The sequence below is a fragment of the Oncorhynchus gorbuscha genome, linkage group LG24 (assembly GCF_021184085.1).
Source record: "Oncorhynchus gorbuscha isolate QuinsamMale2020 ecotype Even-year linkage group LG24, OgorEven_v1.0, whole genome shotgun sequence".
Lineage (NCBI taxonomy): Eukaryota > Metazoa > Chordata > Actinopteri > Salmoniformes > Salmonidae > Oncorhynchus > Oncorhynchus gorbuscha.
Window position 1 is genome coordinate 49351955 of NC_060196.1, and position 15465 is coordinate 49367419.

A 15465-nucleotide genomic window follows, 5' to 3' on the forward strand; every position below is an offset into this window, starting at 1 on the left:
TTCATTGATTGTGCCGGGGAAGCTTATAGTTAGCCTACAATTCGTGAATTTGTATTTGATTTTGAAATGCGTAGTAATAGTGATTTTATTTTCATAATTCATTGGGTCACAATTTACCTTTAGCTATGCAGAATATCTCACCACCATGCGTTTCCATCTGCTCCTCTGTCCTATATTCCTTTCTTGAGCGCGAAACAGTTTAGTGAAATATGTTTAATTGCGAAAATATGTTACTATCGATGTTCCCGAACAGATTCCACTTGGTTTCCCAAATTAAGCACTGGGTAGCTGATGATGATGGTGATGATAATGATAAAGGTGATAACGATGATGATAATGATGGTGGTGATGGTGCAGGAACAGGCTTGGAGAGCCCATGGCTTACAGAGCTTGGGCAAAATATCACCTGTAGCTCAGCGAGAGCATGCTCTTCTAACAGAGGTTGATTCATGTAGTGAAATAAGTGTTGTTATATTTATTTCTCAGCTGCTCATATTAAGCACATGCTCCGCTATAAACCCGAAGTAGCCTACAAAACGGGCCGATTCGAAAGCGAGCAGCCTCCATTCGTTATTCAAGTGCATACAGATTAAATGTATTTTCCCCCTGCTCCTGTTCTGCCCATTTGATAATGTGCCATTCTATATCTAAACTAATCTCACATATTAGTAAAGACAAGATTCAATTGAGAATAGTCTGATGGGTAAAAATAAGATCACTTGATGAGAGAACAGCTGCTGTGCAAGCCTGAGGCAAGGAACAGAGAGCAAGCTTTTTTTGCTACTTTCTCAAATCATAAATAGCCTATAGTCGTATCATGCAGCCAAAATATGTTTGATTTCTAAGACATTCTAAAGGTTTGTATCATTCATAGCTAAAGTTGCCAAATAACTCTACATCTAGCATATAGGACCTGTTTCTAATGTTTACTTTTACTCAACATAGCCACTTTGTCACAGCCCTTAAAGGAAGAGGACCAAGGTGCAGCGTGGCGCGCATACAGTTCTATTTTTATTTGGAAAAAAGACACTGAACAAAACAATAAACACCACAAAAACAAACCATGAAGCTAAATGCTATGTGCCCTAAACAAAGTCAACTTCCCACAAAGACAGGTGGAAAAAAAGGGCTACCTAAGTATGGTTCTCAATCAGAGACAACGATAGACAGCTGTCCCTGATTGAGAACCCTACCCGGCCAAACAGATAGAAATACAAATAATAGAATATAGAATACCCACCCCAACTCACACCCTGACCAAACCAAAATAGAGACATAAACAGGATCTCTAAGGTCAGGGCGTGACACACTTCGTATGCGCACTTGCTCCGTTATGGGAAAATATGATTTATATTTTATATGGCTAAGTTCAATTATATTCTTCTTACTATAAAATCATAAAAAATAAAATAATGTAATTGGACTTATCTTGTCAGCTAAATGAACAAGCCTACAGCCTATGGCATGGAGAACAGCCAGAAAGCACAGGACTGCAGTATGCCAACTCATATTATGGTGTTCTGAAATTCATGTTCTTCTAATCAGAATGTTTCTTTAAACCTGACTAAAATAAATCATGGATTCATTGTGATGGTGTATATTAAATGGATTTATTCCACTTTTTTAAATGTAGATGTTCCAAAGGCGCGGAACAGCGGCTTGTATGTGTGGAGGCCTGGAGACGCTATATGTGTTTATAATGGTCAATTACCGTGAGACCTCAGACAGGTGTGTGTACTTTCTGTGGCTCAGGACTTCTTTATTGCCATAGGTTTAGTGTGTGTGTGTGTGCGTGCGTGTGTGTCAGCATGTGTGGTTCTGAGTTTATAGCAGTGAGCTAGAGCTTTACTGTCTGCCTGGGCGACAAAGGAAGATTGCTGCTCAAATTCATTTCCTTGCAGGACGTTTTTTTCTTGAGCTGATGGTCATGGGCCTGGAAAATAATTCAAATTGACCACAAGAAGAACAGATATAATATTTGACTAAAACATAATCATTTCAAACCTTGCTTACGTTTGTATAGATCACATATATTAAGGCATTTAACCCACTGATCCTAGGCCGTCATTGAAAATAAGAATTTGTTCTTAATTGACTTGCCTAGTTAAATAAAGGTTAAATAAAAGATAAAATAATACATATATATCTCTTTATTATGTGTGGGAATACTTCATGATAAAGTTCTAAAATTAAAATAATTTGGGGCTGATTTGCTGGTGTTTCTTTATTTTATGCTCAGAAAACCTTGGAGGCTCTTATAAAATCACCCATGGGCCAAATTCGGCCTGCGGTCCGCCATTTGGGGAACCTTGACGCATGTGTCCCAAATGGCACCCTATTTCCGATATTGTGCACTACATTTGACCAGGGCCTGTAGGACCTATAGGCAATACTGTGCCCTTTAGATCGCATCCACGGTGTTCATGCATTCCTGTTGACAGGAAATCACTCTCTGAGCTCGTTCTCTCTCACATTGCCTTCAGCACCAAGCACTCAAATATCAAGGAAATTAAAGAAGTGTGAGAATATGCAGCACTGTATTTAATCAAAGCATGGAGGAGAACTATATTCCTGTTGAAGATTATTAGAGTGATGATGACCATGAGCTTTAATGATGCAGTTAGTGTCATTCTAAATAATTTAATATTGCTGATCTATTCTAAAATATAGTGATGATGATGGTGATGATAATGATGGTGATGATAATGATGGTGGTGATGGTAATGATGGTGATGAAAATTATGGTGGTGATGCTGATGATAATGATGGTGGTGATTATGCTGATAATGATAGTGATGATGATAATGATGGTTGCGGTGATGATAATGATGCTGGTGATGATGATAATGATGCTGGTGATGATGATGATAATGAGGGTGGTGATGCTGATGATAATGATGTTGGTGATGCTGGTAATGATGTGGTGATGATGATAATGAGGGCGGTGATGATGATAATGATGTTGGTGATGCTGATGATAATGGTGGTGGTGATGATGGTGATCATAATTATGGTGGCGATGATGATAATGATGATGGTGATGCTGAGATAATGGTGGTGGTGATGCTGATGTTTGTGATGATGATAATGATGGTGAAGATGATGGTGACGATAATGATAAAGGTGATGATGATAATGATGGTGGTGATAACAATGATAAAGGTGATGATGGTGATGATAGTGATAAAGGTGATGATGATGTTGATAATGATGGTGGTGATGGTGATGATAATGATATAGGTGATGATGGTGATGATAGCGATAAAGGTGATGGCGATGATGATAATGATGGCGGTGATGATAACGATAAAGGTGATGATGGTGATGATAATGATGGTGGTGATGGTGATGATAATGATAAAGGTGATGATGGTGATGATAATGATGGTGGTGATGGTGACGATAACGATAAAGGTGATGATGGTGATGATAATGATAAAGGTGATGATGGTGATTATAGTGATAAAGGTGATGATGATAATGATGGTGGTGATGGCGACGATAACGATAAAGGTGATGATGGAGATGATAATGATGGTGGTTATGGTGATGATAGTGATAAAGGTGATGATGGTGATGATGTGTTTAGCTATGTTGGTGGTTTTGGTCATGATGAGGAGGAGGAGTAGGATGATCAAGGTGTGTTGTTTGGTTGAATAGGTTATGATGAGGAGGAGGAGGATGAAGACACTTGCCACTAGCTCCCCTTTGTACCTCCTCTGCTGTTACTGTAATAGAACCACACCTGTCATTCATTCCCCACCCAGGTATCAGTAGTCCACCTGTTGAAGACAGTGCGTCTGCTCCGGCTGCTGCGTCTGCTCCAGAAGATGGACCGGTACTCCCAGCACAGCACTGTGGTGCTCACCCTGCTCATGTCCATGTTCGCCCTGCTGGCCCACTGGATGGCCTGCATCTGGTACGTCATCGGCAAGAAGGAGATGGAGGCAAACGCCTACTCCTGGGACATCGGTGAGTGGTGGGAGCGACTAGTTTTGTCAGAGAGGGGATCAGGGATTTGGTTGGGTATTGCATCAGTGAGCTGCTTGCTCTGTCTTACAGGGGGTGAGGGGGGGAGGCATCAGAGATGGGGAAAGTAGGGGCCAGGAAGAGAGGTGGAAGAGTGAGGGGTGAGCATGTCTGAGAATCGCCTTAGGGGTGGGCATCGCCGGGTAAGCGGCTAGTTCTGTCTGGAGGGGTTCAGGGATGGTGCTGACAATTGGTGCGTGGGCGTTTTTTGTTAGTAGTGTCAGCTGGTCATGGCAGCATATCATGGCTTATGTGTGGTTGTTTTTGGCTAGCATCTAAACTCAGCAAAAATGACACGTCCTCTCACTGTCAACTGCGTTTATTTTCAGCAAACTTAACATGTCTAAATATTTGTATGAACATAAGATTCAACAACTGAGACATAAACTGAACAAGTTCCACAGCCATGTGACTAACAGAAATAGCATAATGTGTCCCTGAACAAAGGGAGGGGTCAAAATCAAAAGTAACAGTCAGTATCTGGTGTGGCCACCAGCTGCTTTAAGTACTGCAGTGCATCTCCTCCTCGTGGACTGCATCAGGTTTGCCAGTTCTTGCTGTGAGATGTTACCCCACTCTTCCACCAAGACACCTGCAAGTTCCCTGACATTTCTGGGGGGAATGGCCCTAGCCCTAGCCCTCACCCTCCAATCCAACAAGTCCCAGGCGTGCTCAATGGGATTGAGATCCGGGCTTTTCATTGGCCATGGCAGAACACTGACATTCCTGTTTTGCAGGAAATCACTCACAGAACGAGCAGTATGGCAGGTGGCATTGTCATGCTGGAGGGTCATGTCAGGATGTGCCTGCAGGAAGGGTAACACATGAGGGAGGATGTCTTCCCTGTAACGCACAGTGTTGAGATTGCCTGCAATGACAAAAAGCTCAGTCTGATGATGCTGTGACACACCGTCCCAGACCATGACGGACCCTCCACCTCCAAATCGATCCCGCTCCAGAGTACAGGCCTCGGTGTAACGCGAATCCGACAATCACCCCTGGTGAGACAATACCGCGACTCGTCAGTGAAGAACACTTTTTGCCAGTCCTGCCTGGTCCAGCGGCAGTGGGTTTATGCCCATAGGCGATGTTGTTGCCTTTGATGTCTCGTGAGGACCTGCTTTACAACAAGCCTACAAGCCCTCAGTCCAGCCTCTCTCAGCCTATTGCGGACAGTCTGAGCACTGATAGAGGGATTGTGCATTCCTGGTGTAACCTGGGCAGTTGTTGTCGCCATCCTGTACCTGTCCCGCAGGTGTGATGTTTCAGATGTACCGATCCTGTGCAGGTGTTGTTACACATGGTATGCCACTGCGAGGACGATCAGCTGTCCGTCCCACCTCCCTGTAGCGCTGTCTTAGGCGTCTCACAGCACGGACATTGCAATTTATTGCCCTGGCCACATCTGCAGTCCTCCTGCCTCCTTGCAGCATGCCTAAGGCACGTTCACGCAGATGAGCAGGGACCCTGGGAACTTTTTTTTTGGCGTTTTTCAGAGTCAGTAGAAAGGCCTCTTTAGCGTCCTAAGTTTTCATAACTGACCTTATTTGCCTACCGTCTGTAAGCTGTTAGTGTCTTAATGACCGTTCCACAGGTGCATGTTCAGTGTTTAAATCCATTTTTACGAATTATCTTTGAAAGACAGGGTCCTGAAAAAGGGACGTTTCTTTTTTTGCTGAGTTTATTAGCTTCCCAGCCAGCATCTCGCTTTGCAGTTTTAATGGCTGTGTTGATTATTTTATTGATTCAACTGATTTCTAATGAGACACTCATTACACTATAAAATATTCATGCACGGGGAAGGAATTTAATGTGACTGGGGAAAAACATGTCCTGATTTTATTTGTTTCTGGGGTTTTGATTGACAGAGTAGCGTAGTCCCACAGTAATGACTAGTCGCCGGGCCCCAGGCTTCCCCTGAACACATAATGTCCAACACATAATGAGGAGTCTAGGGCTGATTCCCAGTCAGTATCGATGAGCCAGGCTCTATTCTCAATTACCTCTCCCTGACGTCTCCAAACTGATTCTGGGTCAGTATTGATGGGGCCATGAGAAGCTGATGCTGTTTTTCAAATTAACTGAGCCTCAGTGTCATGCAGGATTAATGCACTGTATCTCAATTATGGAATTCTAATGCTGATCCCACGTCAGTGAGAGCGGTATATCCAATTACCATTCTTAAGTGTCTGGTGGAGGTCTCAGGGACCTGCTGATTGTTTCAACACTCACGTTATAGATAGGAGCTGACCTAGGATTAGTTTTGGTTCTCAGGTACCTGGTATCAGGGATGGATTGCGACCAGAAGTCATCCCGGATGTTTCTAACACACAGGTCCATTACTTTAGCCTCCTTCCACCATCCTGCAGCGGAAAGAATGGTGGATTAGGCTACCATTATTTAAAATAAGGATCATTCTGCGCAAAACCCCCAATTTAGACCGACCCACTAGGCTTCAGATGGACCAGCACATCTGGCATTTGTTCAAGCTGCCCTATCTGTTTGTTCTTGCTAATACTCTGTTTGTATGTTAGGCATTCACAGTTGTGGAAACAGTTCAGAGAAACTATATTGTTGACTCCAATAATGGGTTCCAATTATGCTATATACACTGAGTGTACAAAACATTAAGAACCTGACATTGACTGACCAGGTGAATCCAGGTGAAAGCTATGCTCCCTTATCACTTATTAAATTAACTTCAATCAGTGTAGATGAAGGGGTGGAGACAAGTTAGAAAATGACAACACAGACACACATCTACAACACGTGTGTCTGTGCCTGTGTGTGTGTCTCTTTACAGTCCCTGCTGTTCCATAAGGCATATTTGTATAAGTTTTTTTCCCAATCAGATTTTACTGCTTGCATGATCACGACTGGACCAGTAGTCCAGGTGCGATAAAATTAGGTTCTGCCTTGTTGATAGTGCTATTAAGATAGTGCTGTTAACAATATTTAGTTGAGGTTCAGCATTTAGTGAATGATTTGTCCCAAATACAATCATTTTAGTTTTGAAACTGACTGCAGCTCTTTGATAAGTGTTGCGCTTGCTGTGGTAGCTGACGTGTATAGTGTTGAGTCATCAGCATACATAGACACACAGGCTTTACTCAGAGTCAGTGGCAGGTCATAAGTAAAAAATGTTTAAAAAAAATAAGGGGCCTAGATAGCTGCCCTGGGGAATGCCTGACTATACCTGGATTATGTTAAAGAACACCTTCTGTGTTCTGTTAGACAGGTAACTCTCAATCCACATTATAGCAGGGGATGTAAAACCATAACACATACATTATTTCAGCAGCAGATTATGATCGATAAAAGCTGCACTGGAGTCTAACAAAACAGCTCCCACAATCGTTTTATTATCAATTTCCTGTGCATGTTGAATGTCCTTTCCTATAAGCATGCTAAAAATCTGTTAAGTTCTTTACTGTGAAATAGCATTGTATCTGGTCAAACAATATTTTTCCCCAAAAGTTTACTAAAGGTTGGAAACAGGCTGATTGGTCAGCTGTTTGAGCCAGTATAGGGTGCTTTGCTATTCTTGGGTAGCGTAATGATTTTTGCTTCCCTCCAGGCCTGAAGGCACATACTTTCATGTAGGCTTAGATTGAAGAGATGGTAAAAGATATTGGCAATATTGTCCGCTATGATCCTTAGTAATTTTCCATCCAAGTTGTCAGACCTAGGTGGCTTGTAATTGTTGATAGACAACAATACTTTTTTATTCTCTTCCACACTCACTTTACAGAAATAAAAATTACAATGCTTGTCTTTCATAATTTGGTCAGTTATGCATGGGTGTATAGGTCCAGAATTTGTCATGCCTAAGTTTGCTATTCTTGCCAATGAAAAAAAAACATTAAAGTCATTGGCACGATCAGTGCGTTTTGTGATGAATGAGCCATCTGATTCAATGGGGCCAAGTTTGCATTTTTTCCCAAAATGTCATTTAAGGTGCTCCAAAGCCTTATACTATCATTCTTTATATACAGTGAATTCAGAAAGTATTTAGAGCCCTTTACTTTCTGCACATTCTGTTACATTACAGCCTAAAATGTGTTAATATAAATGACAATCTACACACAATACCCCATAATGACAACGGAGAAAGAGGTTTTTAGAAATGTTTGCACATTTATTACAAATAAAGAACAGAAATACCTTATTTACATACGTATTCAGACCCTTTGCTATGAGACTCAAAATTGAGCTCAGCTGCATCCTGTTTCCATTCATCATCCTTGAGATGTTTCTACAACTTGATTGGAGTCCACCTGTGGTAAATTCAATTTATTGGACATTTGGAAAGGCACAAACACCTGTCTATATAAGGTCCCACAGTTGACAGTGCATGTCAGAGCAAAAACCAAGCCATGAGGTCAAGGAATTGTCCGTTGAGCTCCGAGATAGGATTGTATCATGGCACAGATCTGGGGAAGTGTAATTGGCCGCCCTGCCAAACTGAACAATCGGGGGAGAAGGGCTTTGGTTAGGGAGATGACCACTGAACCTAATGGTCACTCTGAAAGAGTTCCAGAGTTCCTCTGCGGGGATGGGAGAACCTTCCAGAAGGATAACCATCTCTGCAGCACTCCAGCAATCAGGCCTTTATGATAGTGGCCAGACGGAAGCCACTACTCAGTAAAAGGCACATAACAGCCTGCTTGGAGTTTGCCAAAAGGCACCTAAAGGACACTCAGACCAGGAAAAATAAGATTCTCTGGTCTGATGAATGGTGGCAGCATCATGCTGCGAGGATGTTTTTCAGCAGCGAAGGGAATGGGAGACTAGACAGGATCGAGGGAAAGATGAATGGTGCAAAGTACAGAGAGATCCTTGATGAAAATCTGCTCCAGAGCGCTCAAGACTGGGGTGAAAGTTCACCTTCCAACAGGACAATGACCCTAAGCACACAGCCAAGACAATGCAGGAGTGGCTTCAGGGACAAGTCTCTGAATGTCCTTGAGAGGCCCAGCCAGAGCCCGGACTTGAACCCGATCGAACATCTCTGGAGAGACCTGAAAATAGCTGTGCAGCAACACTCCCCATCCAACCTGACAGAGCTTGAGAGGATCTGCAAAGAATGGGAGAAACTCCCCAAATACAGGTATGCCAAGCTTGTAGCATCATATCCAAGAAGACTCGAGGCTGTATTCGATGCCAAAGTTGCTTAAACAAAGAACTGAGTAAATGGTCTGAATACTTATTGTAGTGCGATTCGTCTTCCTCTGACAAGGCGTGAGAAGGATCGGACCAATATGCAGCGTGGTACGTGTCCATGTTGATATTTATTAACACTGAACAAAATAACAAGGAGCACGAACAGAAACGAAACAGTTCTGTCTGGTGAAGAGACAGAAAACAATCACCCACAACTAAAATGGGGAAAACAGGCTATCTAAGTATGATTCTCAATCAGAGACAACGAACGACACCTGCCTCTGATTGAGAACCATACTAGGCCAAACACAAAACACAACATAGAAAAAAGAACACAGACTACCCACCCCAACTCACGCCCTGACCAAACTAACACAAAGACATAATAAAGGAACTAAGGTCAGAACGTGACACTTATGTAAATGTGATATTTCCGTTTTTTTTTTCTTCTATTTAATACATTTGCAAACATTTGTAAAAACTTGGTTTTGCTTTGTGGTTATGGGGTATTGTGTTTTGACTGGAGGGGGAAAAATGTAATTAATTTTAGAATAAGTCTGTAATATAACTAAATGTGAATACTTTCGAATGCACTGTAATTTATCTTAGTTTCTTAGTACAGTTTCTTCTTATTTTTTCAGTTTAGTCACATGATTTCTAAATTTACAGTATGTTTGCCGATCGTCTGTGCAGCCAGACTTATTTGTCATTCCTTTTGCCTCATCCCTCTCAACCATACAAGTTGATAATTCCTTATCAATCCACAGGGATTGAACAGTTTTTACAGTCACCTTAATGGGTGCATACTTATTATTAACTAGAATAAGCTATTTCAAAAATGTGTCAAGTGCAGCGTCTGACTGCTCCTCATTACACACTACAGACCAACAAATATTCTTTACCTCTTCAACATAGCGATCACTGCAAAAGTTATTGTATGACCTCTTGTACACTATATTAGGTCCAGCCTTTGGAACTGTGGTTTTCCTACATATGGCTACTATATTATAGTCACTACATCCAATGGATTTGGATCCTACTTTACAGCAGATTTTTGCAGAATTAGTAAAGTTGTGATCAATACACATGGATGATTCCATTCCTGTGCTGTTTGTAAGTACCCTGGTACTGTAGGTTGACTGATAACCTAATCCAGGTTGCAGGCACTGGTTACAGTTTGAAGCTTTTTCATGAGTGGGCCGCTTGATGAAAGCCAGTCAATATTTAGGTCACCCAGAAAATATACCTCTCTGTTGATATCAAACACATTATCAAGGATTTCACACATATTATCCAGATACTGGCTGTTAGCACTTGGTGGTCTATAGCAGCTACCCACAAGAAAGAGCTTTAGGTGAGGCAGGTGAACCTGTAGCTATATTACTTCAACACCGTTTGACATGAGATTGCCTCTAAGCTTTACAGGAACATGACTCTGAACATACACTGCAACACCTCCACAATAGGCAACCCGGTCTCTTCTGCAGATGTTGAAACCATGTATTGCTACCACTGTATCATCAAAGGTATTATCTAAGTGAGTTTCAGAAGTAGTCAGTATATGAATGTTATGTTACTAGAAAGTTATCAATTTCATGAACCTTGTTTCTTAGGCTATGTATGTTCATGTGGGCAATTTGTAACACTTTTCTGGGATTCTTGATAGTCTTTATTGCTTTATTGGGAGGCTTATGAGAGGTAGACATGACAATGGTATTTATGTTTGAGCTGATAGTGCAGGGTGAGCTGCACAAAGTGAATTTCCTACTAGGGCACACCGCCCAGTGCTAACAATATAACTCATGTTCATAGGCGCATAATTACGGCATACAAAAGCTGTAGGATTGACAGAAGCATTCAAGGGAGTTAGAGGTACATAAATGAGGTTACTTACATTATGACTGCCAACGCCCCTGGGACAATGTACATTTTCAGCAGCACTACAACAACTCAGCTACATAATGGTAAGGATTGTCTGAGCAGGGCTTGGGTCAATGATAAGTCATTGTCTCAACGCAGCCTTGAAATACACGGACAGGGTCCAGGAGCCAAGATGATTTGGATGGACCAAAAGGTGTCAAAGTTATCTATAAGAGTTATGCCAGCAGAACTACAGTTGTCTTTTAGCCAAGTGTTTAATGTTAGTAGCCTGCTGAATCTTTCACAGCCGCGGCCCAGCGATGGCACCAGGGCTGAAATAATTGCCCACTTTTTGGAATCTTTCAGAGCAAGAATCAGTTCTTCAAAAAGGCATTTTCAGCAGTTCCGAGCTAGCCCTCCTAATGTCATTTGACCCTACATGGACTGCGACAGGCGCATCGGTTTGTGCCAAGAACTGCAACGCTGCTGAGTTTTTCACGCTCAACAGTTTCCTGTGTATATCAAAATTGGTCCACCACCCAAAGGACATCCAGTCAGGTGTTCTTAATGTCTGGTATACTCAGGGTATACTGTATATACAGTGGAGTCTGAAATGATTGACACCCTTGATGACTGGCAAAAATGACTGTATAAAATAAATAATTAAAATACTGAGCTATATTTTATGCAAAAAACTATTCAAATTAGATTATTGTAAAAAACAATGGTAAATAATTTGTGACATTTTGGATTCACTTTTATAATAAATAGGAATAAAATACATTTTTAAACACCTGTACATAATGTGGATGCAACCATGATTACGGATAAACCTGAATGGATCGTGAGTAATGAGGAAAAAGTTACAGCAGGTCAAAGATTATAACCCCAGACATGCTAACCTCTCACCATTACCAATAACATGGGAGGTTAGCATGTTTAAGGAATGATCTTTGACCCTCTATAACTTTCTCACTCATCATTATTCAGGATTAGTTCAGGATTATCCATAATCATGGTAGCATCCACATTAATGTAGGTATGATCTTTGACCCTCCGTAATTTTCTCACTCATTCATTCAGGTTTATCCGTAATCATACCCTTTTGAGCAAAAAAGTATTATTTGTTTATATTTTTATGAGCAATTGTATTAGTATAAAATAATATAGCGTCCCAAATTTTTTAGCATACAATATAGCTCAGTATTTGAATGATTTATTTGATACAGTTATTATTGCATATCTTTATCTTATCCACACAAATCAATCAGCCTGAGATATGATGACAATCCACCTGTCACGTCTTCCACCGAAGGTGTTCCTCTCCCTGTTCGGGCGGCGCTCGGCGCTAAGCGTCGCCAGCCTACTCGCCATCACTGACACATTTTTCCTTCTCCATTTGTTTTGTCTTTGGTTCTTTCTCACCTGGTTTAATTTGCTTTAATTTCTGTGTGTTTAATTACCCCTGTTGCCTGCTTAGGTTTGTGCGGGATTATTTGTGTGATGTTGCTCGTTGAGGTTGTGCCTTAATATTTAAATGATTAAATATCAAATCAAATTCAAATTTATTTTTATATAGCCCTTTGTACATCAGCTGATATCTCAAAGTGCTGTACATAAACCCAGTCTAAAACCCCAAACAGCAAGCAATGCAGGTGTAGAAGCACGGTGGCTAGGAAAAACTCCCTAGAAAGGCCAAAACCAAGGAAGAAACCTAGAGAGGAACCAGGCTATGTGGGGTGGCCAGTCCTCTTCTGGCTGTGCCGGGTGGAGATTATAACAGAACATGGCCAAGATGTTCAAATGTTCATAAATGACCAGCATGGTCGAATAATAATAAGGCAGAACAGTTGAAACTGGAGCAGCAGCACGGCCAGGTGGACTGGGGACAGCAAGGAGTCATCATGTCAGGTAGTCCTGGGGCATGGTCCTAGGGCTCAGGTCCTCCGAGAGAGAGAAAGAAAGAGAGAAGGAGAGAATTAGAGAACGCATTCAGGTTTTCTTGGTAAATTTTTGTTCTGTTTTCTCTCTACAAATTACAATTATTCATGTAGAAACAATGACATTGGATGGTCTGAGTCCATGTCCTTTCTTAAAATAACATCAGAAGACAGTAACTGTATCATTAACACTAACTGGCGACACTAAGTGAATAAAAGACAAACACGTGCACCACACAGATGTAAAGGGGCATTACTGCTGGAAATGAATGGGCAGATATGGTTACTTTTTAAGTTAATTGTGGCTAACCAGGGGCGGGATAATGTCAATGTGGATTTGATTGATAGTAGCCAGGAGCTTGAGGTGTCTCATACATGTGAGATTTGTTTATGATAGTTTGTGGTGGAACACGTGAAAAATACATGCAGAATTGTTTGGAGAGTTACTCATCGGTAGGCTGCGAGCTATTGGTAGCTCACAATCAACCTCTTGGAGACCCCTGCCCTATATAGTGCAATGCTCTGGTGAAAAGTTATGCACTATCTAGAACAAATGAAGACATTTTGGACAAAGCCTATGACTGTGTTCTGATTCTCCACCCCTCACAATCATGACTGGAGGAAGTTTCCACCATTCCTTACACTTCTTCTAAATCATAACCGGAGGAAGTTTCCACCATTCCTTACACTTCTTCTAAATCATGACGGAGTGTACGAGTGTACACTCTGAGCAAGAGAAGGGTAGAGAAGGGTAGAGAAGGGTAGAGAATTGGAACAAAGCCCATCTTCCCCTTCCTCCTCTCTGTCTCCAGGCTGGCTTCATGAGTTGGGGAAGCGTCTGGAGTCTCCCTATGACCCCCTGGGAGAAGTGAACGGAACGGGGCTGAGCGGTCCCTCTCTGAGGAGTGTCTACATCGCTTCTCTCTACTTCACCCTGTCCAGTCTGACCAGCGTGGGCTTCGGCAACGTGTCGGCCAACACCGACGCTGAGAAGATCTTCTCTATCTGCACAATGCTCATCGGAGGTAGGGGAGATACACACACACACGGGCACACACACACATCACAATTAATGCATGTAAGAATTATTCAGAATGACATCTGTGAACACCAGGCAATGTTCATAATGTTAGCTTCGTCTGGTTTTATCTAGTTTTAACGTGATGAGGACTGGTCTTGTGGCTGATCCGCTGGTTTGGATTGCTTCTGTTTGGTTTTAGCTGGTCCAAACCAGAGTTGTGAACTGGTTTTGGGGCTGTGGGTTTAAATGAGGTCACAGTGGCAAGTGTTCTCCCTTTGAATGCTCATGAGCCTGGCTATGTTAAATGTCCCCGACTGCCTGGGGGCAATCACACACACACACACACACACACACACACACACACACACACACACACACACACACACACACACACACACACACACACACACACACACACACACACACACACACACACACACACACACACACACACACAACCTCTAGTAAATCTTTCTCAGAATTTTTTTCTCTTCTCTTAATCGTATGCCCCACCTCTAAATCTCATGCCCCACCTCTAAATCTCATGCCCCACCTCTAAATATCTTGCCCATCCATCTCCAAATGTGACCCCCCCAAACTCAATTTAACTCCAAACCCACCTCCCAATATCATGCCCCTCTAACTCATCCCCACCAAAACCCTGTTTTCCAACCCTCCCTCCTGTCTGTCTGTCTGTCTGTCTGTCTGTCTGTCTGTCTGTCTGTCTGTCTGTCTGTCTGTCTGTCTGTCTGTCTGTCTGTCTGTCTGTCTGTCTGTCTGTCTGTCTGTCTGTCTGTCTGTCTGTCTGTCTGTCTGTCTGTCTGTCTGTCTGTCTGTCTGTCTGTCCTCGGCCTGCCTGCCTGCCCACCAATCCCTCCGCCCTTCTGTCCCTCCCTTCCCCCCTCCCTCTTTCCCGCCATCCCTCCCCTCCAGCGTTGATGCACGCCCTGGTGTTTGGTAATGTGACAGCCATTATTCAGAGGATGTACTCTCGCTGGTCCCAGTACCACACCCGCACCAAGGACCTGAAGGACTTCATCCGGGTCCACCACCTGCCCCAGGGCCTCAAACAGCGCATGCTGGAGTACTTCCAGACCACATGGTCTGTCAACAACGGCATTGACTCCAACGAGGTGAGCAATCTGAACACCCTTTGTGGAGAGTGTTATTATAGGTTATTGTTTCAGCCCGACACTATCACTCCTGATTCAACTATCAAGGGCTTGATGATGAGAGTGTAAACCATAAAGAAGTTTGGCTGAAAAAGTATTTAAAAAATAGAGAGGGTGGGGTGAAAGAGAGACAGAAAGAAAGCAAGAGAGAGAACGAGAGAGAAAGAGCATGAGAGATGGATAGACTGAGATACAAAGCAGGACAAAAAGAGAGACAGTGGCCCATCATGCCTCAGGAGCAGTTTGCTTTTGAGACAGACAGCAAAGACATAACAGAACA

At 42.5% G+C, this 15465-nt stretch overlaps 1 protein-coding gene across 1 annotated transcript in view; it reads left to right on the forward strand.

Moving 5' to 3' along the window:
• kcnh8 (potassium voltage-gated channel, subfamily H (eag-related), member 8) overlaps window positions 1-15465 on the forward strand; it is a 79568-nt gene that overhangs the window by 49283 nt on the left and 14820 nt on the right. The window contains exons 7-9 of the mRNA XM_046325733.1: window positions 3768-3972; window positions 13805-14017; window positions 14947-15146. Coding sequence (XP_046181689.1) covers window positions 3768-3972; window positions 13805-14017; window positions 14947-15146 — 618 coding nt within the window. The remainder of the gene's footprint in view (window positions 1-3767; window positions 3973-13804; window positions 14018-14946; window positions 15147-15465) is intronic.